At 40.4% G+C, this 24,185-nt stretch overlaps 1 protein-coding gene across 2 annotated transcripts; it reads right to left on the minus strand.

Annotated features, from left to right (window-relative positions):
- Nucleotides 1-1,023: 1,023 nt before the first annotated feature.
- Nucleotides 1,024-23,650, minus strand: ZC3H4 (zinc finger CCCH-type containing 4). Of its 2 annotated transcripts, none has more exons than XM_065655249.1 (14): nt 23,333-23,650; nt 16,358-16,577; nt 15,276-15,386; nt 14,415-14,637; nt 13,237-13,382; nt 12,784-12,880; nt 12,071-12,216; nt 11,681-11,794; nt 10,889-11,000; nt 10,111-10,220; nt 8,565-8,911; nt 7,225-7,535; nt 5,842-6,078; nt 1,024-4,591 (listed from the first exon to the last, which is right to left on the minus strand). In XM_065655249.1, the coding sequence occupies exons 1-14, from the start codon at nt 23,485-23,487 to the stop codon at nt 3,222-3,224; spliced, it is 3,699 nt and encodes a 1,232-aa protein (XP_065511321.1). In that variant the 5' UTR covers nt 23,488-23,650; the 3' UTR covers nt 1,024-3,221. The 2 variants fall into 2 exon arrangements, with proteins under 2 accessions (XP_065511321.1, XP_065511320.1); XM_065655248.1 differs by having other exon boundaries at nt 12,784-12,883.
- Between the last annotated feature and the right edge of the window lie 535 nt (nt 23,651-24,185).

Raw genomic sequence — 24,185 nt, forward strand, 5'->3', positions numbered from 1 at the left:
GCTCTGTCGGGCCATGTCGGGCTTTGCCGGGCTCTCTCTCGAGCCTTGTTGGGCCTTGTTAGGCCTTGTTGGGCTCTGTCGGGCTCTGTCAGGCCCGGTCGGGCTTTGTTGGGCTCCGTCGGTCTGTGTTGGGCTCTGTCAGGCCCTGTCGAGCTCTTTCCCGTTCTGTCGGGCTTTGTCAGGCTCTGTCGGGCTTTGCCAGGCTCTCTCTCGGGCCTTGTTGGGCCTTGTTAGGCCTTGTTTGGCTCTGCCAAGCTCTGTCAGGCCCTGCCGGGCTTTGTTGGGCTCTCTCAAGCCCTGTTGGGCTCTGTCAAATTCACCCCAAAGTCCCCCAAATTCAGCCCAAAACCCCAGACACCCCAAAATGCCCCAAATTTAACTCACGATCCCCAAAATTTACCCCCAGGCGCGCCCCAAATCCCTGAATTTTACCCCAAAATGGCCCCCACATTCACCCCAGTCCTCCTCAGATTCACCCCAAAATCCCCCAAATTCACCTCAAAATCCCTTAGATTCACCCCCAAATCCCTTAAATTCACCCCAACCTCCCCCAATTCACCTCAGAATCCCTCGGATTCACCCCCAAATCCCTTAAATTCACCCCCAAATCCCTCAGATTCACCCCCAAATCCCTTAAATTCACCCCCAAACCCCCCAATTCACCCCCAAATCCCTCAGATTCAGCCCCAAATCCCTGAAATTCACCCCCAAAATCCCCCAAGTTCACCCCAAACCCCCAGGCACCCCCAAATCCCCCAAATTCTCCTCAAAATCCCAATTTAGCGCAAATCCCCCCCCCCACCCCAAATCCCCCAAATTCACCCCCAAAACCTCCAGACACCACAACCCTCCCCAAATTCATCCCCAAATCCTCAAAATTCACCCGAAAACCTCCCAGATTCACCCCAAAATGCCCCAAATTCACACCCCCCCACCCCCTCCCCCCCAAACCAAACACCCAAATCCCAATTTTTGGGCAAAATCCTGCGATTTCCATCGACGGCCTCGACTCGGAACCACTTATTTACACATTTATTACAATTTTGTTCGAAACCTTCGGAAGGTGGGGAAAAAAAAAAAAATCACCCCCCACCCCCCCGTTCGGCTTCGAATTTTATTTTAATTTTTAAATCCCTATAAAATAAAATAATAATAAATCTTTTTTTTTTCTTTTCTTTTTTTTTTTTTTTTACAAAAAGTTCCGGTTTTTACCCCGTTCTGAGCAACCCCAGCCGCTCAAAAACACCGAGAGGGGGAAAAAAAATAATTTGGGAGAAAATTTTTGAGGAAAAAACCCTCAGAAATTTGAAAAAGTGATAAACCCCAGGTGGTTTATCACTGAAAAAAAAAATCAGCATTTTGGGGAATTGTGGTCACCGGCTGCTCAAAAATTAGGTTTTTGCCTCCCCCAAAAAATCCACTTTTTGGGTCGCAAACTCCAAATTGAGCCAAAAAATTTCATTTCAATACAAAGTTTTGTGTTTTTTATTTTTTTATTTCTTTTTAGGTAAATTTCGAGGGCTGGAAATATTTTGTCACTGAGGGGATTCAAGGCCCCGTTTTTCTCAAAAATCTCCAAGAAATGGCAGAAAAATATTGAATTTCGATTAGAAAAAAAATCAAAATAAACCAAAACCGCCCCAAAATTATGAAACAAATTTCACTTCTTAAAATTTTGGGGGGCATTGTTGTGTTTTTTTCATGGTTACTCCTGCTCGCCGCAGCAGAATTTTAGAAAAATAGTACAATATAAAGATTTTTGAGTTAATTCCGGTGTAAAAAATCAACCCCGCGACGCCTCGGTGCGGCTTTTTTAAGGAAAAAAATGAAGATTTGTGGGAAATTTTCCTCCCCGAAAATTCGGGTTCGAAACGTGGAAATTTAAAGTGGTTTCTTTTTCCCCCCTGGATGATTTTGATTGGGTTTTTTGGGGGGTAAAAAGCATGAAAATAAAGAAAAAACGCTGGTTGTTATCGCAGAGTGAAAATTTTGATTTTTTTTTTAAAATGCCATTTGGGAAATTTTCTTTAGTTTCAGAAAAAAAAAAATTGGTATTTATTTACACATTATACAGCTAAATGAGCATGAATGGAATTAAAACCCAAAAAAAGAACAAAAAAACCAGGAAATAAATCAAATTATTGACACTGTGCTGCTATTACCAGTCGGGCTTTGAGTTTTTTACGGATATTTTTGTGTTTTTACCAGTTTTTGAGGGGTTTTAGCAGATTTTTGGGGGGTTTTACAGGTATTTTTTGGTTTTTAATGGATTTTTGGAATTTTTTTACAGATTTTGTTGGGTTTTTATGAATTTTTGTGGGTTTTTAATGTATTTTTTTCTTTTTATGGATTTTTTAAAAATAGATTTGTTTGTGGTTTTAATGGATTTTTTTTTGTATTTACTGGATTTTTTAAAATGGAATATTGGTTTTTTAAATAATTTTTGTTTGTTTTAAACTTTTTTTCATTTTTATTTTTGTTTGTTTGTTTTTTAATGGATATTTTTTGGGTTTTACCAGATTATTTTGGTTTTAACAGACATTTTTTGGTTTTCACCAGAAATTTTTGCATTTTTAATGGATTTGGGGGGGGGGTTAACAGATTTTAACTGATATTTTGGGGGTTTTACCAGGTTTTTTTGTTTGTAGTGGCTATTTTTTGGCTTTTAATGGATATTTTCCAGGTTTTACTGGATTTTTAGCGGATATTTGTGGGTTCTCACCTGATTTTTTACCAGGTTTTTGTTTCTAACAGACATTTTTTGGTTTTCACCAGATTTTTTTGTTGTTTTTAATGGATATTTTTAGGTTTTCACCACAATTTTTTGCATTTTTAACGGATATTTTTCAGATTTTACCAGATTTGTTCTTAGCAGATATTTGCGGGTTTTCACCGGATTTGTGTTTCAACCAGATTTTTGTTTTCAGTGGATATTTGTGGGTTTCCACCAGATTTTTGTTTCGCCCAGATTTTTGTTTTTAGCAGATATTTGTGGGTTTTCACCAGATTTTTTTCCGCATTTTTAACGGATATTTTTCAGATTTTACCAGATTTGTTCTTAGCGGATATTTGTGGGTTCTCGCCGGATTTTTGTTTTGACCAGATTTTTGGTTTTAGCAGCTATTAGTGGGTTTTCACCGGATTTTTTTGCATTTTTAACAGATTTTTCTTCCTTTTTTTTTTCCAGCTTATTTTTCAATTTGTCTCCGATTTTTGCAGCCCTACTGACAGAAAGGCGAGGCGGTGGGATCGAAGCCCTTGAAGACGTCCTTGAGCGAGGCGGCGTCCTGCTCGTCCCGCGCGGGGCTGTTCCCGGCGAACGGGCTCCCCGGCCCTGCTTTGGCGCCGGGTTTCACCAGCCCGTAAACCGGGGGCACCGGGAGGTTGTGGACACCGGGTTGGGGGGCGGTTTCCTGCGGGGGGGGGACGGCGCCAGCGGTGGATTTGGGCCGCGGGCGGTTGTAACTATTGTACCTGTCCGTGGCGGATTCTGCGTTATTTTTTTCCGTTTCGGGTTGATCCAACGCTGACCGCCGGGGGAAAAGCGGCTCCTTGGGTTTTGCGGCGCTTTTGGCGGAATCGGAAGATTTGGAGTTGGCGTCGCTGGGGGAATCCGAAGGTTTATTCCCCGAATTTGGAGTCCTGGGGTCGTACAAACTGATGGCGCTCAGGACGCTGCTCTGCCCGCTGCTTTTACTCGTTAACAAGCGCGGGTCATAAGGAGCGATGGCCGGCGCCGAATCGCCCGGAGATGCCGTTTCGGCTGGTTTTGGGATTCTAGAAACGCCCGTTTCCACGGATTTTTGCAAGCGCGGATCGGCGGGGGGTTTGCGCGTCCGGGGATCGCTGGGTTTGTCGCTCGGGCCGCCGGCGGCGTTGACAGTTTTTAAAATTCTGGAAAGGAGCTCGAAATCGGGGAGGCCGGCGCCCGAGGAGGATCCGGCGTCACCCGTGGGCGTCCCCGCCCTCTGCCTGGGGTCGGACAGTCCCGTTTGGGGTCGGTTGAGCCGCGGATCGAGGGCGGGGGATTGAAGAGCAGGCGGAACGGGGATAAATTCTTGTTTCGGGACAGGGAGGGGAATTAAATCCTCTGGGCTCCAAAGAATCATGCGGGCGAAATTGGGTTTGTGGAGGACGACGTCTTTTTTGATGTGGCTGAATTGTTGGAGTTGGGACCGCGGATCGCGGAGGGAATGAGGCGGGAGAGGATCCAGCGGGATGGGGAGGGGTTTGTCGCGTAAAATTCGTTCTCCTTCCTCTTCCTCGGGGAGCAGGGGGGGTTTTGGAGCCCCCGCGGCAGCGGGATGAGGAATTTCGGGTTTGGGGACGGAGGGAGGAATGTGACGCGCCAAGCGCGGGTCGGTGGGGCCCGAATCGGTGGAAAGATCAGGATTTCGGGAAAGACGAGGGTCCCGGAGCCGCGGGTCAGCGGGACGGGCGGGTTTTTGGAGCCGGGGGTCGGTGACGCCGGAGGGGGGGCCGGGTTCGGAGAGGGGGCGGCCGGAGCTTTGTTGGCGGAGGCTCTTGAGGATGGAGGTGACGCTGCTGCCGCCGTCGTCTTCGTCGCTGGAATACCAGTTCCCGGTGTCACCTGGGAAAAGGAAAAACACGGCAAGAAATTAAAATTAAAGAACAGAACGATGATAAAACGGCCCCAAAATGCATCCTCGATCCCCTCGCAACACAACGCGGCCCAAATTTCCCCGATTTTTGGCAAAAACGGGGCCGTGTGTGATACCCTCGCCAGCCCCCTGCTCATTTGTTCACCGCTAATTACAAAAAAATGTAAACTTTGCTCTTTTCCTCTTTGTCAAGACACCAATTTCACCACAATTTCACCCCATCTCCTTCACCTTCCGGACTCTCTTCCCAGAAAAATGTCAATATCCCTCTCTTCCTCCAATTTGAGTGCAAAACGTTGTTATTTTGCCACTCACCTTCCCCCCAAATTCATCCCTGGTCCCCTTGCAACTCAACACTGCCCAAATTTCCCGAATTTTACCAAAAACGGGGCCGCGTGTGACACCCTTGCCCTCCCCATGCTCATTTTTTCACCTCAAATTACAAAAAAAACTTAAGTATGCTTCTTTTCCTCCTGCTTCCAATTTGAGTGGAAAACGTCATTATTTTGCCACTCGCCTTTGCCAAAATGCGTCCCTGATCCCCTCGCAGCTCAACACTGCCCAAATTTCCTTTTTTTATCCCAAAAACGGGGCCACGTGTGACACCCTTGCCCTCTCTGTGCTCATTTTTTCTCTAAATCCCTAAAAAAAAATCCTTTGAACACCCGCATTTTTCCCTCTTTTTTTTGACAACTGCACCTCTGGGTGGGTCTAAACCCAGCAGGTTTGCGTTTCCCCCGACCCCGGGTGCGGTTTTGAGCCGAAAAATGGGCTTTTTGGGCCACTCGCCTTCCCGAAAATTCATCCCTGATCCCCTCGCAACTCAACACCATCCAGATTTCCCTGATTTTTGCCAAAAACGGGGCCGCATGTGACAGCCTCACCCTCCCACTGCTCATTTTTTCACCCCAAATGACCAAAAAGATGTAAAACTTTCCTCTTTTCCTCCAGACACCAATTTCCCCACAATTTCCCCCGATCTCCTTCACCTTTGCATTTTTTCGCCAAACCTGCTCCAAATTCACCCAACGCTCTTTTTTTTTTACGATTTCTGGCGCTCGGCGTCCTGTTTTCCCTAAAAAAATCCTCTAAACGCCTCATTTTTCCCTCTTATTTTTGACAACCACGCCTCCGGGTGGGTCTAAACCCAGCAGGTTTGCGTTTCCCCCGACCCCGGGCGCGGTTTTGAGCCGAAAAACGGGCTTTTCGGGCCACTCGCCTTCCTCGTTGTCGCGCTCCTGCTTGGCGTCGAGGCGCCGGGCGCGCTCGTCGTCCTCGTGCTGCTTGTGCTGGATGCGCAGGAACAGCGCGCGCTGCGCCGACGGCAGGAAGTCGGGCAGCGCGGGCGGCGTGGCGGCCGCGCCGGGGCCCTCGCACAGGGCGTCGCGCTCCAGCGGCGCGTCCGGGAACATGTCGCCCGGCGGCGGCGGCAGCTCCTCGTAGGGGCCGTAGTCGTCTGAGATGGGGGAGACGGGCAAAGGGTGAAAGGAGAGCTCGAAGTGCAAAATAACGACGGGAAAACCCGTTTCGAAAAGATTCGGAGATTTCGAAAAGGCTCGAAAATTTATTGCGGAAGTATTTGAAAAGAACAGCTCGAAATATTCAAAGGTGAAATTTCAATGCCATTCCAAGGTAAAAGTTCAAAAATATGCAATGGTAAAATTTCAGAACCATTCAAAGGTAAAATTTCAAAAATATTCAATGGTAAAATTTCAAAAATATTTTAAAAGCATATTTAAAATTTCCAAGAATATTTGAAAGATACTTCAAGATATTAAAAATAACATTTCAAAAAGATTCAAAAATAAGATTTCAAAAATAGAAAAAATAGGATTTAAAAAATATCCAAAAACATTTCAAAAATATTAGAAAATAATGATTTTTAAAAATTGAAAACCTACTTAAAAAGCTATTTTAAAATATTGGAAAAGATTTCAAAAATATCCAAAAGGAATATTTCAAAAATGTTCAAAAATAAAGATTTCAAGAAGATTTGAAAATACATTTCAAAAAGATTTTTAAAAGAATATTTGAAAATATTATTTCAAGAATACTTGAAACTACTTCAGAAATACTCAAAAATAGTTCAAAAATACTTGAAAATATGATTTTTAAAATATTCCAAGATCTATTTCGAAACTACATAAAAATAGTATTTTGAAAATATTTGAAAATAAGAATCAAGACTATTTGAAAAAAATATTTTAAAAATATGGGAAAAGAAGATTTGAAAAATATTGGAAAATAAGTTTTCAAAAATACTGGAAAATAAAATTTCAAAAATATTGGGAAATAATATTTTGAAAATATTTGAAAATAATAGTTCAGGAATATTTGAAAATATTTCAAAAAGATTTGAAGGTTTTGAAGATCTTTGAAAAGAATATTCCAAAACTATTTCAAAATAACATTTCCAAAAGATTTGAAAAATAATCTTTCCAAAAGATTTGAAAAATAGTATTTCCAAAAGATTTGAAAACGTCTTTCCAAAAGATTTCGAAATCAGGTTTCAAACCTATTTGAGTGTAACATTTCGAGAAGGTTTGAAAGAGCGGCTGTTTCCCCGTTGTAACCCTCCCAGAGCGCGGTTCCGGTTCCGTACCTGGGTCTCCCATCATGCCGTGCTCCATCTCCAGCCCCTCGGGCTGTTGGTAGAAGTTGTCGTAGAAGCCCTGGGGGGGCGGCCCGGGCGGCATCATGGCCGGGTGGGGGGAGTCGTCGGGGCCGTACGGCATCATGGGGGGGCCCATGGGGGGGCCGGGAGCCATTCCCGGGCCCATGGGCATGTCGGGGTGCATGTCGGGGTGCAGGTCGGGGTGCATGTCGGGGTGCATGTCGGGGTGCATGGGGCCCGGCATCGGCCCGGGGGGGCCCCCCGGCCCGGGGAACCTGGGGGGAGGTGGACCTGGGTGCCTGGAAGAGAAAAAAAAGAGAAAATTTCATTTAAAAAGAGAAGGAAAAAAAAAAAAAAAAATAGGAAAAAAACCCCAAAATCATATTTTAAAAGAGAAAAATAGATTTAAAAAAAAAAAAGAAATTTAAAGAGAGAGGAAAAAAAGGAAAATTAAAGAGGAAAAAAAATTAACTTTAAAAAGAAAATTAAATTTTAAAATACAAAAAATTAAGTGCAAAAAGAGAAAGTCAAATTCAAAGAGAAAAAAATAATAAAATTAACTCTAAAGAGAAAAAGAAAATAAAATTTTAAAAGAGATAAATGAAATTTTAAAAATAGAAAAAAAATTTAAAGAGAAAAAGAGAAGATTACATTTAAAAAAAAAAAAAGAAGAAAATTAAATTTAACATGGTCCTGGGGGTTCCCACGGTCTGGGGAACCTGGCGGGAGGTGGACCTGGGTGCTTAAAAGAGAAATTAAAATAAATTAAAAATGAAAAATTAAATTTAAAAAATAACCCCCCCCCAAATTTAAAAAAAGAAAAGAAGAAAAATTTAGAAAGAGAAAAATGAAAACTAAATTTTAAAAGAGAAAGAGCCAAAATTCTATTTAAAAAGAGAAAAAATGAAAAGATGAATTTAAAATGAGAAAAAAAAAGAATTTAAAAAAGAGGAAAAAAAAAGAAAATTAAATTTAAAATGAGAAAAAAAAAGAATTTAAAAAAGAGGAAAAAAAAGAATATTAAATTTAACATGGACCTGGGTGCCTAAAAGAGAAAAAAAAGAGAAGAAAATTAAATTTAACACAATCTTGGGGGTCTCTCTGGCCCGAGGAACCTGGGGGGAGGCAGACCTGGGTGCCTGAAAACGGAAAGAATAGAAGAAAATCAAATTTCACATGTGCTGGAGGGACGGAGAAAGGACTTTCTGAGCCGCAGAACCCTAAAAAGATGGAGAAAAAACTGGAGGAAAAAAAAAAAAATTCTACATTTTGGGCCAACACAACTCATTCCGACCCAAAAACGTGACACCCAAAAATGTGACACGCACCTGACGCCCAATTTTTCCGCCAACTGGCCGGTGGGTCGGACGACGATCTCGAACAACGAGGGGATTTTCTTGTACATGTCCTGTTGCTGCGGTGACAACGGCTCGTGCATCGGCGGCGGCATCTGCGGCCCCGGCGGCGGCATCGGCGGAGGGGGGACGGGGGGACCCCCCGGGATGGGTCGTCCCCCGTTCGGGGACGTGGGTGCTGGGGGTCCCGGAGGGCGAGGGGGCGTGGGGAGCAACCCGACGCCGGGAGGAGGTTTGGGTAGAGGGTTAATTCCTTGTTTTTTAAGCTCTTCCACTTCTTTTTCATCCTCGGCGCCAGCTTCGGCGTCGTCCGCCAGCATCTGCGGAAGGAAATTAGAGTCAGCTAAAAGCACCAAGATCACCGCAGGGCTCAAAGTGGCACCAGAATCACCTCAGGGTCAAAATGGCACCAGAATCACCTCAGGGTCAAAATGGCGCCAGAATCACCTCAGGGCTCAAAGTGGCACCAAAATCACCTCAGGGTCAAAATGGCACCAGAATCACCTCAGGGCTCAAAGTGGCACCAGAATCACCTCAGGGCTCAAAGTGGCACCAGAATCACCTCAAGGATCAAAATGGCGCCAGAATCACCTCAGGGCTTGAAATGGCGCCAGCATCACCTCAAGGATCAAAATGTCATTAAAATCACCTCAGGGCTCCAAATGGCGCCAGAATCACCTCAGGGTCAAAATGGCCCCAAAATCACCTCAGGGTCAAAATGGCGCCAGAATCACCTCAGGGTCAAAATGGCACCAGAATCACCTCAGGGCTCAAAGTGGCACCAGAATCACCTCAGGGTCAAAATGGCGCCAGAATCACCTCAGGGTCAAAATGGCGCCAGCATCACCTCAGGGTCAAAATGTCACTAAAATCACCTCAGGGCTCAAAATGGCGCCAGAATCACCTCAAGGATCAAAGTGGCGCCAGAATCACCTCAGGGTCAAAATGGCACCAGAATCACCTCAGGGCTCAAAATGTCACTAAAATCACCTCAGGGTCAAAATGGCACCAAAATCACCCCAGGGCTCAAAATGGTGACACTAGGGGCACCAAAGTCACCTCAAAACACAAAATGGTGGCACCAGGGGAAGCAGAATCACCTCAGGGCTCAAAATGGTGGCACCAAAATGGCCTCACGGGTCAAAATGGCATCCAGGAGTGTCAAGATCACCTCAGCACACAAAATGGTGCATTGTGTGTTTATCCAGCTGTAGGGTGGACATTTTGTCCAGGATCCTGTGAGAAACACTATCGAAGTTTTTACTGAAATCGGAAAATATCACCTCGATAGGCTTCCCTTGGTCAGCGAGGCGAGTAAACTTGTCGTAAAACAAAATTAAGTCCGTTAAGCAGGACTTACGCCTCACGACCCCGCGCTGGCTGAGACCAAGCGAGGCCGACAGGCCCGGAGTTGCCAAGCTCATTTCGTTAACAGTTACTCCGCCAAAAAAAAAAACCCCTTTTCCGTCTTTTTCCCCCTGCGGGATTTCATTCCGCGGATGAAAAATCGCATGAATACCTTGTCGAGAAGCTCCCGCGTCTCGTCGGTCAGCGGGTCGTGCGAGAACATGCAGTCGTCGCCGTTGATGCAGTTGCCTGTGGTGTGGAACAGCTTGCAAGGGAAATCCCGTGTCTTTTTTAAGGAAAAAAGCCCCCAAAATTAAGTAGTCCGTTTTTTTCCTACAGCCAGAGAAGCTCTAGAGCTTTATAATTTGAAATACCGCCCTTAAAAGCCTAAGGTTTTAATGATTACGATGCTAAAATTAAACTAGCAGAAAGACCCAAAATCAATTAATCCAATTTCTTCCTACAACCAGAGCTTTACATTTGCTTTATAATTTGAAATATGGCTCTTAAAGCCTAAGATTTTAATGCTTACGACGCTAAAATTAAACTGTCATGGCCAGAAATGCCAAAAATCAATTAATCCAATTTGTTTCTACAGCCACAGTGGGTTTATATTTGGTTTATAATTTGAAATACAGCTCTTAATGTGGAAGATTTTAACGCTTATGACATTAAAATTAAACTATCGTGGCCAAAACCACCCCGTTCACCTTTTTTTTTTGAGTTTTATTCTACACACGACAGCCACAAACTTCATTTTTTTCAAGAGCAAAAGTGAAGTTAAAGAGGAACCGGGAGGCCCAGCCGCGGCCCCACTCGTCAAAATTAACCCAAAATGGCTTTTTTTGCACCCTCTTGCCACCCCTGATGTATCTACTATGGAGATTTAAGCCTGGCTTAATGAAAATTTAAGCCTAGCTTAACAAAAACTATCAAAACCCAAAGGATATCGTGCATGTAGGGGCAGTTTTCGGCCCTGGCGCAGTAGCCGGTGATGTAGAATTTGCAGAGTTCCCGTTTTTTGGGTAATTCGATGTCGTGGCTGAAATTGCAGTGGTCACCCTGGGGAGAAACGAGACGACATTTGAGCGGGCGGAAGCGCCGATGACTTTTTCAGCGGCCTGAAACGCACCGAGGATGGACAGGGAGGCGTTTACGCTTTAAAAAAATGCTGGTTTTTGGCAAAAATACCTCCCCGAAATGCGTTAAAACCTGGATCTGACTCTTCCGTGTGCATATAAAGCAATTTATAGAAATATTTTTGAATTTTTCCCTTGCCCAGGTGCATCTGCCTGACGCTTCCACGTGTGTATAAAGCGATTTAGGGACATATTTTCAATTTACGGAAATATTTTTGAATTTTTTCCTTACCCGGGTACATCTGCCTGATGCTTCCATGTGTGTACAAAGGGATTTATAGAAACATTTCCAAACTATGGAAATATTAGTGAATTATTGCCTTACTCAGGTGCATCTGCCTGAAGACTCCACGTGTGTATAAAGTGATTTATAGAAATATTTACAAATTGCGGAAATATTTTTGAATTATTCCCTTGCCTGGGTGCATCTGCCTGATGGTTCCGCATGTGTATAAAGCTATTTAGGGAAATATTTTCAATTTACAGAAATATTTTTGAATTATTCCCTTACCCGGGTACACCTGCCTGATGCTTCCGCATGGGTATAAAGTGATTTATAGAATATTTTCAAGTTACGGAAATATTTTGGAGTTTTTCCCTTACCCAAGTGCATCTTCCTTCCACAAAATATTTGCAGATGACTTTTCCTTTCTTGTCCGACTGCTGGTGGGGTTTGTCGTGGTCGTTGCGCCGATAATTTCCGCCCCCTCCTCCATCCTGGCAGCAGCACGTTTTGAAAGAGAACAAAAAATGGGGAATAATAAAGAAAGAGATCACACGAGGAAAAAAGAAAATTTAAAATGAAATTTAAAATGAAATTTAAAATTAAAATTTCTGAGAGGGAAAACCAGAGATTTGGGGGGGAAAAGGGCGCGCAGACACGGCTCGTGGGACATGTTAGTGAACTGGAAGTCAAAATATTAATTTTGGGGGGGTTTCTGGGGAAGACTTTGGGTTTTTTTTCACTCCTGTGAAAATAAAAATCCAACTTACGCCCATGTCGTCGTCATAATAATCGTCGTCGTCGTTCATCCCGCCGCCTTTGCCCATCCCGCTCCGGTTTCCACCTCTGCCGCGGCCTCTCCCCATCCCTTTATTTCCTCGGCCCCGGGGGCCGCGGCCACGGCCGCGATTTAAACCTAAAAATACAGATTTACCACGTTTTTAATTTACTACTTAATGTATTATTATTTTTAATTTATTGCTTTTATTTATTATTTCCTAATTTATGATTTTTCTAAATTTCTGTTTGAATACATTGCTATTTGTCAATTCTTGCTTTATTATTTTAAAATCTAAAATTTATTATTTTTGCATTTACTAATTTGTTATTTTAATTTTATTATTATTTAAAAGTTATTATTTTTCTAAATTAAGAGTATTTTGCCTTTATATTATTTTCTAATATATTATTTTTGAATGTATTAACTACAAATTATTATTTTCCAATTTATTATTTTTCTAAATAATTCCTAAATATTATTTTAGATAATATTAATAATAACAATATTTACAAGATCTTGCATCTTTATCTCTAGTTTATTAAGTTATTTACTATGTTAAATTTAGTATTTTTATTACTTTAATATTTTTAATTCATAATTTTAAACTTAACATTATTTTTAATTCATTATTTTAAAACCTATTACTTTTAAGCTGCTATTTTAAATAAATTCTCATTTATTATTTCTGGTCCTGCCGCTCACCCCGTCCGCGGTTTTCCTTGCTCCTCCGATATTGATTCAGCTCTTTGGAATAATCATCGTAGTCGTCATCGCCGATGGGCTCCTCGTTATCGCAGTACTGCTAATGAGACAAATCGGCGCTTTTAACAAGCGGGGGGACGAAACGCAGCTTGTTTCCCAGTACAAAAAGAAATATTATTTTAAAACAAAGAGTATTCTGAAAGTAAATAAATAATTAAGTAATGACAACAATACTTATTATAAGTTATAAGCCTAATGATAATATTATTCACTTACAGTTTTAATAGTTTCTATAATAAGTATAATAACAACCATAATTATCATCATGAAATAATAATTAAATAATAACAAAAGCGCAATTTAATAACAACTAAATTTCACTTTAAAATAAATACAATTTTAAAAGTCAAGGTTTCGTCGCCTGCGGCAGCGGCTCAAAGACTTGGGACTTACTTCCATCTCCTCCTCATACATTTCCTCCTCTTCCTCAGGGCGGTCGCTTCGGCCTCGGCCCCGATTTCCTCGGCCCATCCCTCGTCCCCCCCTCATCCCGCCTCGGCCACCGCGGCCTCGGTACCCGCGGCCTCGGCCACGGCCACCTGGGAAAAAAAATTCAAGAAAAATTCAAAAATTAAGAATTAAAAAATTAAAATTTGAAAATTTGAAAATTTAAATTTAAAATTATAATATTAATGTTATAATATTAAATAATTATTATTATTATTACATTATACTTTCAAATAATTAAAAAATAAATTGGCTTTTTGCTGTGGTTCAGCCCTCAGGGGCATTAAAAAATGCGTAATAATACACCAGAAAATTTAAAAAAAAAATTCAGGACGGGATTGGCAGCATCTTAAAAACTTGGTTCTAAATCAATGAAGTTTTTATATGGTAAAATAGGATTAAGTTAAAATATGGATTATCTTAAATAGGGGTTATGTTAAATATACACGTTAAATACGGATGTTAAAAAAATGAATTTTTCAGAAGCCAAATTGTATTTTTTTTTAAAAAACCACGGTAATCTGCGTACTCCCGATGTGATGATATCAGACTTGTCACGCCGTCGATTTTCCTCTCAAATAAAAGTTTTGCTTCATTTTACCCATTTTCAACTACTTTTGTGCATTTATAACCACCTATGCTAGGAAAAAAATATGCTTCTTTAGAATGTTACATTATCCACAGGGGGCTGAACTTTCCTCTTGGGGTGGAAAACAGGAAAAAACACACTTTTCGCCATCAAAAATTAACACAAAAAAGTTATTTGGTGGCTCTCTGCAGGTGTGGAATTTAATTTTTAGGAAGTGGTTTGGTCTTTGGCTGCTTAACGAGCGGCAGGTAACAAAATACGGTAAAAAAATTTAAATATTTAATGATAGAAAATACAAAAAATTTAAATATTTCATAATAAAAATTTAAAAATTAACTAGTAATAGCAAAATATAAATATTTAATAATATAAAACCAAAAATTCAAATATCTCATAATAAAAATAAAACCATTTAATAAAATATAAATATTTAATCTTAGAAAAATAAAAATGTATTAATAAAAATTTTTTTAAAATATTTAACGATGTAAAAATCTTCCTACTGGATAGTATAAAGCCCACGCTTTAGCCGTACCCCGTCCCCGGTGAGAACCTTCCTTGGCTCTCCGATACTGATTTAATTCTTTGGCGAAATCGTCGTAATCCTCTTTTCCCAAATCTTCCTCCTCCTCCCCCTCGTACGGCACGTACTCCTCGTTCTCATAATCCTCGTAGGCACCGTAATTTTTATTTTCCGCTTTGGAGTAGCTCTTTTTTTGCACAGGAGCGGCGTGAGAGGACGGGTATTGCTGGTGGGACTGGGGACAAAACGAGAGGTCAGCAAGGGATTCATGTGGCGAGGTGAAGAGCACGACTGATTTTTTCAAAATAATTTAAAAAACTAAAATGAAAAGTAAAATTAAAAATAAAATTTAAATTTAAAGCCAAAGGTAAAATTAAAAATCAAACCTAAAATTAAAGATTAAAATGGAAAATTAAAAATAAAATTAAAATTTCAATTAAAAGTTAAAAATAAAATTAAAAAATAAAATGGAAAATTAAAATGTAGAATTAAACATAAGGTTAAAATTTCAATTAAAAGTTAAAATTAAATTTAAAAAGTAAAAATAAAATTAAAACTTAAAACTAAAATAGAAATGAAAATGTAAAACAAAAATGAAAATGAAAAAGAAAATTTAAAACTAAAATTAAAACTTAAAACTAAAATTAAAAATGAAAATATAGAATTAAACATAAAGTTAAAATGTAAATTAAAAGTTAAAAATAAATTTAAAAGTTAGAAACAGAATTAAAACTTAAAACTAAACTTAAAACTAAAATGAAAAATAAAAAATTAAAATTAGAAATAAAATATTAAAATTTCAAAAATTTACTAAATGTTAAAAATTTCAAACCAGCCACAAAATGCCAAGGGGGCGCAGGTTTGGGCACTCACGGAGGGGTAGGGGGGGCTGTACTCCCGGTATTTCCGGTGCCCCTTTTCACCAGGACTGAAGTCGGAATCGTCGCTGTAATCGGAGAAATCGTCGCTGGAAGACGCGTGGCGCTGCCAGGAGAGCACACAGATCAGCTTTTTGTTGTTATTTGTATTATTTTTATTTATTATTATCATTATTAATCTTATCATTATGACCATCATTATCATTATCGTTATTATTTCCTTTGTATTAGTTTTATTGTTATTTTTATGTATTTATGATTATAATTATCATCATTCTAATTACTTTTACTTAGTTTTTATTTTTTTATTATCTTTATTATTTTATTATCTTTACTATTTTAATTATTTCTATTTATTATTATCATTATCAATCTTATCATCGTTATCGTTATTACCATTACTATTATAATTATTCTTATTTTATGTATTTTTATCACTATTTTAATTTCTCATTATCATTATAATCACAGAATGTCAGGGATTGGAAGGGGCCTCGAAAGATCATCTCATCCAATCCCCCCGCCGGAGCAGGAATAGAATTATTTTATAATGTTTATAATTTTTATAATTTTTAATTTTTTAATTATTATCATCAATCTTATAATCATTTTGAACCCTATTACATCATTATTATTGGTACTATGACAATTTTTAAATTGTTTGTATTATTATTTTTATTAATTACTATAACATTGCGATATTAACTATTATTTGTATTTGTATTTGTATTTATTTTTATCATTATCACAATTATTTCATTATTGTCATTATTATCATATTTATCGTTATTATCATCATCGCTATTATTATCTAACTCCCACAACACAACTAAGCCTCCCCGTGTCTTTTCTTTTTAGAAAATTCAACTTTTATTTCCTCAAACCTTCCCCGTTTGGGGTTCCTGAACCACCCGCTAACGTCGACCAACCCAATTCACCTCCCGCACGCTGGAAACCCCCGGAAATTCAGTAACAAACGTTGATTATTTTGCAAATCCGGCCTTAATCTTCCAAATCCGACCGTTTGAAATCCATAAAATTCAATTCGGGACGGCGGATCCACCGCCCTCCCCTCACCTTGTGCTTGGATTTCCGTTTTTTCTTGGCTCTCCTCTTCTCCTTCTCGCGCTCTTTGCGCCGCTTGCGCTTGAGCCGCCGGTGACTTTTCTCGTCGTCCGACTCGCTGGGGTGTTTGTCGCCCTTGTCCCTGCGGGGCCGGGGCCGCGGCTGCGCCGGCTCCTGCGCCTCGTCCCCCCCGTCGTCCTCCAGCTCCCCCTCCTCCAGCTCGCCATCCTCCCTAAAACAGACAAAATACAAATTGAATTCCATTTATTTCCTCATCCTCGCTAAAATAGACAAAATACAAATTGAATTCCATTTATTTCCTCGTCTTCCAGCTCCCCATCCTCCCTAAACCAGACAAAATACAAATTGAATTCCATTTATTTCCTCATCCTCCCTAAAACCAACAAAATCCAAATTGAATTCCATTTATTTCCTCGTCTTCCAGCTCCCCATCCTCCCTAAACCAGACAAAATACAAATTGAATTCCATTTATTTCCTCATCCTCACTAAAATAGACAAAATACAAATTGAATTCTATTTATTGCCTCGTCCTCCAGTTCTCCCTCCTCCCCATCCCCGTCCTCCCTGAAACGGGAAAAAATCCAACTTGACTTCCAGTTCCTCCAGAAGAAAATAGAAAATAAAATTCTAAACAAATAGAGAAAGAAACAGACGACATAAAAGAGAAAAACATAAATAAAGAAAACTGGCTCGCTTATAAGAAAGATGAAAATAAATAAAACGAAAAATAGAAATAAAATACACCAAATAAAATTAATAAATAAAGAAAATAGACTAAAACCTGCTTGCTAAGAAGAAAAATCAATAAATAAAATTTAAAATATACATAAAATACATAAAATCAAATTATTAATAAGCTGAAACCTGCTCGCTAATAAGAAAAATATAAAATAAATAATATTGAAAAAATAAAATAAAAATATTTTTTAAAAATAAAAAATAAGACATGCGCTAAGAAAAGTAAAAAATAAATAATTTTAAAATATAAATAAAATAAATAAAATTAAAATATTAAAAATTAAAAAGGAAAATAAAAAATAAAACCTGCTCACTAGTAAGAAAAATAAAACAAAACCCCCCAATGAATACATAAAATAAAACCTGCTTGGTAATAATTAAAAAAAGAATAAAATCAGTAAAATTTAAAAATGTAAATAAAATTATAAAAATAAAATTAAAAATAAAAACCCCTGCTCACTAATAAAAAGAAAAAAATCAATAAATAAAATATTTCCATTTTCAATTCAATTCAATTAAAAATTACTCCATTTTCCCTCTTTCGACGGCTCCTGGGTTTGTCACTGGGTGATTAAAACCCCTTTAAATTCATTCAACACAATTTTTGACGGGTCCTGAGTTTGTCACCGTGTGACTTAAACCACTTTAAATTCATTCAATTCAATTCATTAAATTCAATTAAAAAATACTCCATTCTCCCTCTTTCGATGGGTCCTGAGTTTGTCGCTGGGTGATTTAAAACACCTTAAGTAAAAGATAATTAAAAACATAAATTACAGCTTCATTATCTATGTCACGGTTGTTCAAAAATAACAATTTAGGGGCGAACAGGACGGGGATTTTTGACCCAAATCCCTCCAGTTGTGGGGGTTTTTTAGGCTACAGAAAACCTGATTTATTTAGCTGAGCTAAATGGAAATGCAAATTTTAAAGGTGAAAATCGGTGGAAATAAAAATTTTAAAGGTGAGTATAGGTGGAAATCCAAATTTTAAAGGCAAAAATTGGTGGAAATGCAAATTTTAAAGGTAAAAATTGGTGGAAATCCAAATTTGAAAGGTGAAAGTTGAAAATGCAAATTTTACAGGCAAAAATTGGTGGGAATCCAAATTATAAAGGTGCAGAGGTGGAAATTCAAATTTTAAAGGCAAAAATTGGTGGAAATGCAAATTTTAAAGGTGAAAATTGGTGGAAATCCAAATTTTAAAGGCGAAAGTTGAAAATGCAAATTTTACAGGCAAAAACTGGTGGGAATCCAAATTATAAAGGTGCAGAGGTGGAAATGCAAATTTTAAAGGCAAAAACTGGTGGAAATGCAAATTTTAAAGGTAAAAATTGGTGGAAATGCAAATTTTAAAGGCGAAAGTTGGAAATGCAAATTTTAAAGGTGAAAATCAGTGGAAGTACAAACTTTAAAGGCAAAAATTGGTGGAAATGCAAATTTTAAAGGTGAAAATCAGTGGAAAACCAAATGTTAAAGGCGAATATTGGTGGAAATTATTTCCGGTGCGAGAACACAGAATCCTTTGGGTGTTTGTGTTTAATCGTGGAAGAAGAAAAATTTGCGCTCTGCAGAAAGCCGAGCAGAAACAAAAAAAAAATAAGCTTATGAAAACAAATTTAAATACTTAATTGTTAATATGATATACTTAATATTTAATACTATATACTTAATATTTAAACATGGTATATCGAAATACTTAATAACTTGGCACGGAACAGGCTTGAAAACAACAAAAAAATCACTATTCCCATTGGTATCGCCCTGTAAAAATGAGAATTATTTCCTTCCCAAAGCCCTCGGCGATTGGGATGGCGAATGCGGCTCATTAACGCTTTAATTACAATTTTCAGAGCGATAATTAACTCTCGGGTTTGACGCTACTCGCGATTACAGGGGAAAAAAAGGATCAAAAAGATCCAAAAAATCCAAATTTTGCGGCCGCCTCAAAACACCAAAAGACGCAACAAGGCGGAACCGTCAAAATGATGGTTGAGCTAATTAGGAAATTAATATACAGGATATTTAATATCAATTAATTAATTAAGAATATTTTATATAATATTTAATATTATTTATTTCATTATAATTTGTATATTATTTGCTAATAACAGATTTTATTTCATATTCATTTAATAATACTTAATATTAATGAATTTAACTATTTCATATTAATTAATAAATATCATATTTAATCACCACGTCTCCTAGAGAAGGAAAAACCTGAAAAATTCCATTTATACAGATGCGATGTCACCTCGGGCTGGTTTTTAAATTGGATTTTAGGAGGTTTGGGCCAAAAATAACGTAAAAATAAAATTACTTAGTGCTGGGAAAGTGCTCTGAAAATTGTAGGTATTATTGAAGGGCTGAATTTGAAACGCAATAAATTAGAATTATTTAAAATGTGGCAACTGTGGAGTCAAGATGTTGGGAAAAGATTATTTTGGAACAGACGCCAAGAGGGGAGGGGGAAAAAAACCCCTTTTTTGAAAAAGTTATTCCAAGAAATGCAGCTGGAAGGCTTTGAAAATCAGTATTTGCATCTCATTTTATGTGGTTTTGAGGAAAATACTTGATGGTGACTTGTTATCATTATTATAAACACTTTCTGAGTGAGCAAAAGAGTTTAAAATTTGATTTTTTAACAATCACTGTACATTAAAACATAGTCTGTGGTGGGGCAGGATGGACCCGATGGCAAATTAAAACCAAAAATGTGGTAAAAACACCTAAAAAAATTAAAATGGACCATAAAACAAGAGGCGAAACTTGAGGGGGAGGATTTGGGGGGGGCAAAAATGGAGAATTCTGGTTCAAAATAACTATTTGGGGATTGAAAACGAAACCTACGGGGCAGGATATTGCGCTGATTTTAAGTGGAATTTCGGGGGTTTAGGGCAGTTTTTGCTTGTTTTCTGATATTTTTAATTTTTCTAGTGACAACGCAAGGCTAGTTTTTTTGGAGTGACCAATCTATCCATCTCTTATGAATATTATGAATATTATGAATAACATTTAATGACAATTTTAACACCTCGGTAACAAAGGAGAAAATGATGCAGCGAGATTTCTATTTTTTTACCCAAAATCGTGATTATTCCCCCCCAAAATCCCACAGGAATTCTGAGTGGAAATACGGCAATAAAACAGCACGGATTGGGGCAAAAATTTAAATTTTAAAATTTAAAAAATTTAATACATTTGAAATTTATCATTTTAAATAATATTTTCCATATAGCTGCATTTTGGGAGTGTTTTTTTAATTATAATAAATTTACTTTATTAATTTATAAAAGGCTTAGAAAGAGGTTGAATTACCCCAGTCCTGGCTGGAATTTGGGTAAATCCTCCTCCCGTTGTCCCTAAAATTCCAATTTTTAAGCATCGTTTGGAGTAAATGTCTCAATTCCTGACGCTGGGCTGTGGGATTTGCTTTAGGCCGGCCTAACAAAGCCGAGCTCAACTCAAGGAGCCTCGGCCCAACAATTACACCCCTTTGAAAAAACAAAAATTTCAGAAACCGCTCAGATTTTCCAGGGTTTTTCACGGTGTTGATGTTAAAAACGTGTTTGTGCCATTAAAAAAAAAAATATTAAAAAATTGTGGGCACTACAAGGAAGTTGAGCCCTATTAAAAATGGGGCGGGGGACCCAAAAAAAGATAACTTGGACTCTTACTGCAAATATTTAATAAAAATAAAAATATTACTTGCTTTATGCAACTGACTCCTGTAAAATTGGGGGTAAAATCCCTGAAAACCCCTGAATTTTGAACAATTCCTGGTTCTTCCAGCCCTCAAAAGGGAGAAAATTAAGTTAAAATTCTTTGCCGGCCTCTTTTATTTATTTTTTCCCCCCACATTTGTCCTTTCCAAATCCATCTCGGATTAAAAAAGCGGATTAAAAAAATTGCTTATGCCATGAGCAGCAGAAAATCAAAAACCAATCTGGATTTTTCTGGGATCGAGTGGAGGTTTAAAGTTTCAAATATACATATATTTAGTAAAACAACAGAATAAAGTCGCTAATTTAATACATTACAGGGGAAAATTGATGCTATGAGGCCCCAGTTTCTGAATTAAAAATACTTTGGCTGTGCCAGGAACGTTTTCAAGTGGAGTTTTGATCAAAAAAGGGGGAAAAAAATCAAAATTTGATGATTTTGCGGCAAATTTAAGCCACACAAGGTGCAGGGTCACATCATAACAATTGAAAAACAGCAAAAAAAAGGCAGCAAAAACATCACTGGATATTATTTTATGTGAAAAGGCCTTTCTGGAATTCAATTTGATCATTAACGAAAAGCCCTCTAATTACCTCTAACAAGTGCTTGCGTTATTTTACTGTTTAAACAGATGTTTAGACCTTTTTTTGCCTTTTTTTTAGGGAATAAAGAGGGAAAACCCGACAATTTCACACAACAGTATTGACGTGCTTAGAGGAAACATCATTATTTTTTTGTTCCACCTCAGAATAATGTAAAACGGGTGAAAAAAAAGGGGGAAAAGTGTGTGGATTTGGTCTCCAGGGTAAAAAATTCACCAAAGAAATGAAATTAATTGGACAGGGAGTGGGGGAGAAACACCTGACATGAGGACGGGGCGGGGGGGGGGGAAATGTGTGAGATTTGGGGAAAATGGTGCTTTTTTTTGCCACCTTTTTGTCTTTTTTTTTTTTTTTTTAACACACTTTGGAGTTTAACAAAACTTTTTAAACTCTTTTTTTGGCTTTTTTTTTTTTGCTGCTTTATGGGCAGATTCGCACCCGGTTTGACCGTCAACGGAACGTGGATGGAGTTTGCGGAACAAAACCGGATCCTACGTGGGTTTATATGAATTTTTGGGTGCGACTTCAACCTGGAAACGTCACAACAGATTTGGGAGTAAACCGTGTGCTTTTGTGACACTTTTTTTGTTGGTTTTTCTCAAACGTTTCGCAGCGGTGGGTGCGTTTTACCACGTCTTACAAAGCGGGGAAAGGGAGAATTCTTGGGTTTGTACACACGCAATTCACCAAACGGGACGAGCTCGGGACTTATTCGGTGGCGGGAAAGGGGGGGGAAGGCAGGAAAATGTCTAATTTAATTAGTTAATAAAAGAACTTACTTACCAACCCAACCCGGAAAACAAAAACCTCCTCAGAGACAAAGCCGCTAATGCATAAAAGCAGCTCCCTGCGCTGCACACCTGCCCTCCTTCTTATATTTAATTTTTTTTTTTTTTTTTTTTTTTTTAACAAATATACACTCTAAAGCTGTTTATTTTTTGCCAGTATTTTCTGACTGGATGATTCAGACTAGGAAAAAAAAAATTAAATTGCTGCTAAAGGAAACGGCTCAAGTTGTTTGGGGGAGAAAAGGAGGGGGGGGAGAAAGTGCTTTATATACATTTCAGGAGAGAGGGGTTTTTTTGGAGAGAGAGATAAATATATTTTAAACTTTTTAATACCCGTGAGCACTGGAGATGAGCTTTTCTCTAAGGGGGGGGGAGAATATTTCACCCCAACACCCCCCCAAAAACCCTCTACACCCTCCTACGCTCCCTCTTTTCACCCCCAAAATATCGATAATTTTTTCAAGCAGCAGCAGGAAAACAAAAGGGGGACGTTAACGAGGCCACGAGAAAGAACGTCATTAATGACCTCATTAAGGAGCCCTCCAAAAAATCAGCAACTAAGAGCCCCCCCCAGCAACTTAGAGCCCCCCAAAACAACTAAGAGCCCCCCAAGCAACTAAGACCCCCCCAAAATAACTAAGAGCCCCCCCCCAAACCTCCCTGGCCTCTTCCAGAGCTTTTTTCCTGTCATAATTCCCCTCACCACCCCCCCCCGCCATGACACTGCGCTGCCCTCAGGCCCTTCCCAAGGCCGCGGCTCCTTCCTCCTGCTCTAAACAGGGACCCCCCCCCCCCAAAATCCCCCGCTGTTCCTGCCTCTAACCTCCTCCTCCTCCTCACAGCCCCCCCTCAGGGCCCGCTTGCCCCCCCCCCTCCTCCCCAAAGCCGGGCCTAACCCCCCCTGCCCGCCTTAGGCCTGCGCCCTGGCTCACCTCAGGCCTTGCCCCCCCCATCCCCTCAGCGACCCCCCCCCCCCCGCCTTCCTCCCCTCACCGCCCCGCGTCCCCCACCGCCCCCCCCTCCTCCCCTCCCCAAACCTGGTCCGGCGAGCCGGACAGACAGACAAACAGACAGACAGAGAAGGTGCTCTCGGGAAGAGGCGGTTACTGGACCTTTCGTCCGGGCCGTGGTGGTGTTGGAGCGGCGGCCGGGGGAGGCTGCAGCTGCCGCTGTCGTGGTGGTGGTAGGACGGAGAAGGGGGGGTGGAGTGCGGGCTGGGGGGGGAAGCGGCGGCGGCTGGGGGGACACTCGGGCTCTCCACGGCCATGGGCAAAGGGGGAAGGGGCGAACAGGGTGGGGGGAGGGCACAGTCACTGTACAAGCGCGGGGGGTCGGCTCGGCACAGGCCCGGCTTATCCGCCCGCCCGCTCCGCGCTCCACGGGCAGGCACACAAAATGGCGCCTGTCGGCACGCAGCTGCGCCGAGGCAGCGCCCCGCACGGAGAGGCGGAAAAAGCCGAACGACGCCGGGAAAAGCCGAACGGTGGGCGGGAAAAGCCGAACGGTGGGCGGGAAAAGCCGAGCGATGCCGGGAAAAGCCGAGCGATGCCGGGAGGAGCCGAACGACGCCGGGAGGAGCCGAATGGTGTCGGGAAAAGCCGAGCGCTGCCGGGAAAAGTCGAATGGCGACGGAAAAAGCCGAGCGCTCCACTTCGCTGCCTCGGCTAAAGGCGCCGGAAATTGCCGAAGGTGAACGGGAGATGGCGGTAACGCCCGAAGAGTGCCGAGGAGGTGAGGGGAGGACGAGTCCACTTCAGCGGGAGGGAGAGGGGGGGGAGTTGTGCAACTGAGCGCGCACGGGGAGGTCCCCAGACGGAGCTACGCGGCTGTAAGCCCCTCTGTGGGGATGAAACGGCTGGAAAACCCACTCGAGGTGGTTCTCCCGGTGGGGTCGCGGGCGTGGGGTCGCGGGGGTTTTCTGTGCGGGGAAGTGAATCCCCCCGCCGCGGTGATGTGGAGCGGTGC

Source organism: Caloenas nicobarica, chromosome 37 (assembly GCF_036013445.1).
Source record: "Caloenas nicobarica isolate bCalNic1 chromosome 37, bCalNic1.hap1, whole genome shotgun sequence".
Classification (NCBI taxonomy): Eukaryota; Metazoa; Chordata; class Aves; order Columbiformes; family Columbidae; genus Caloenas; species Caloenas nicobarica.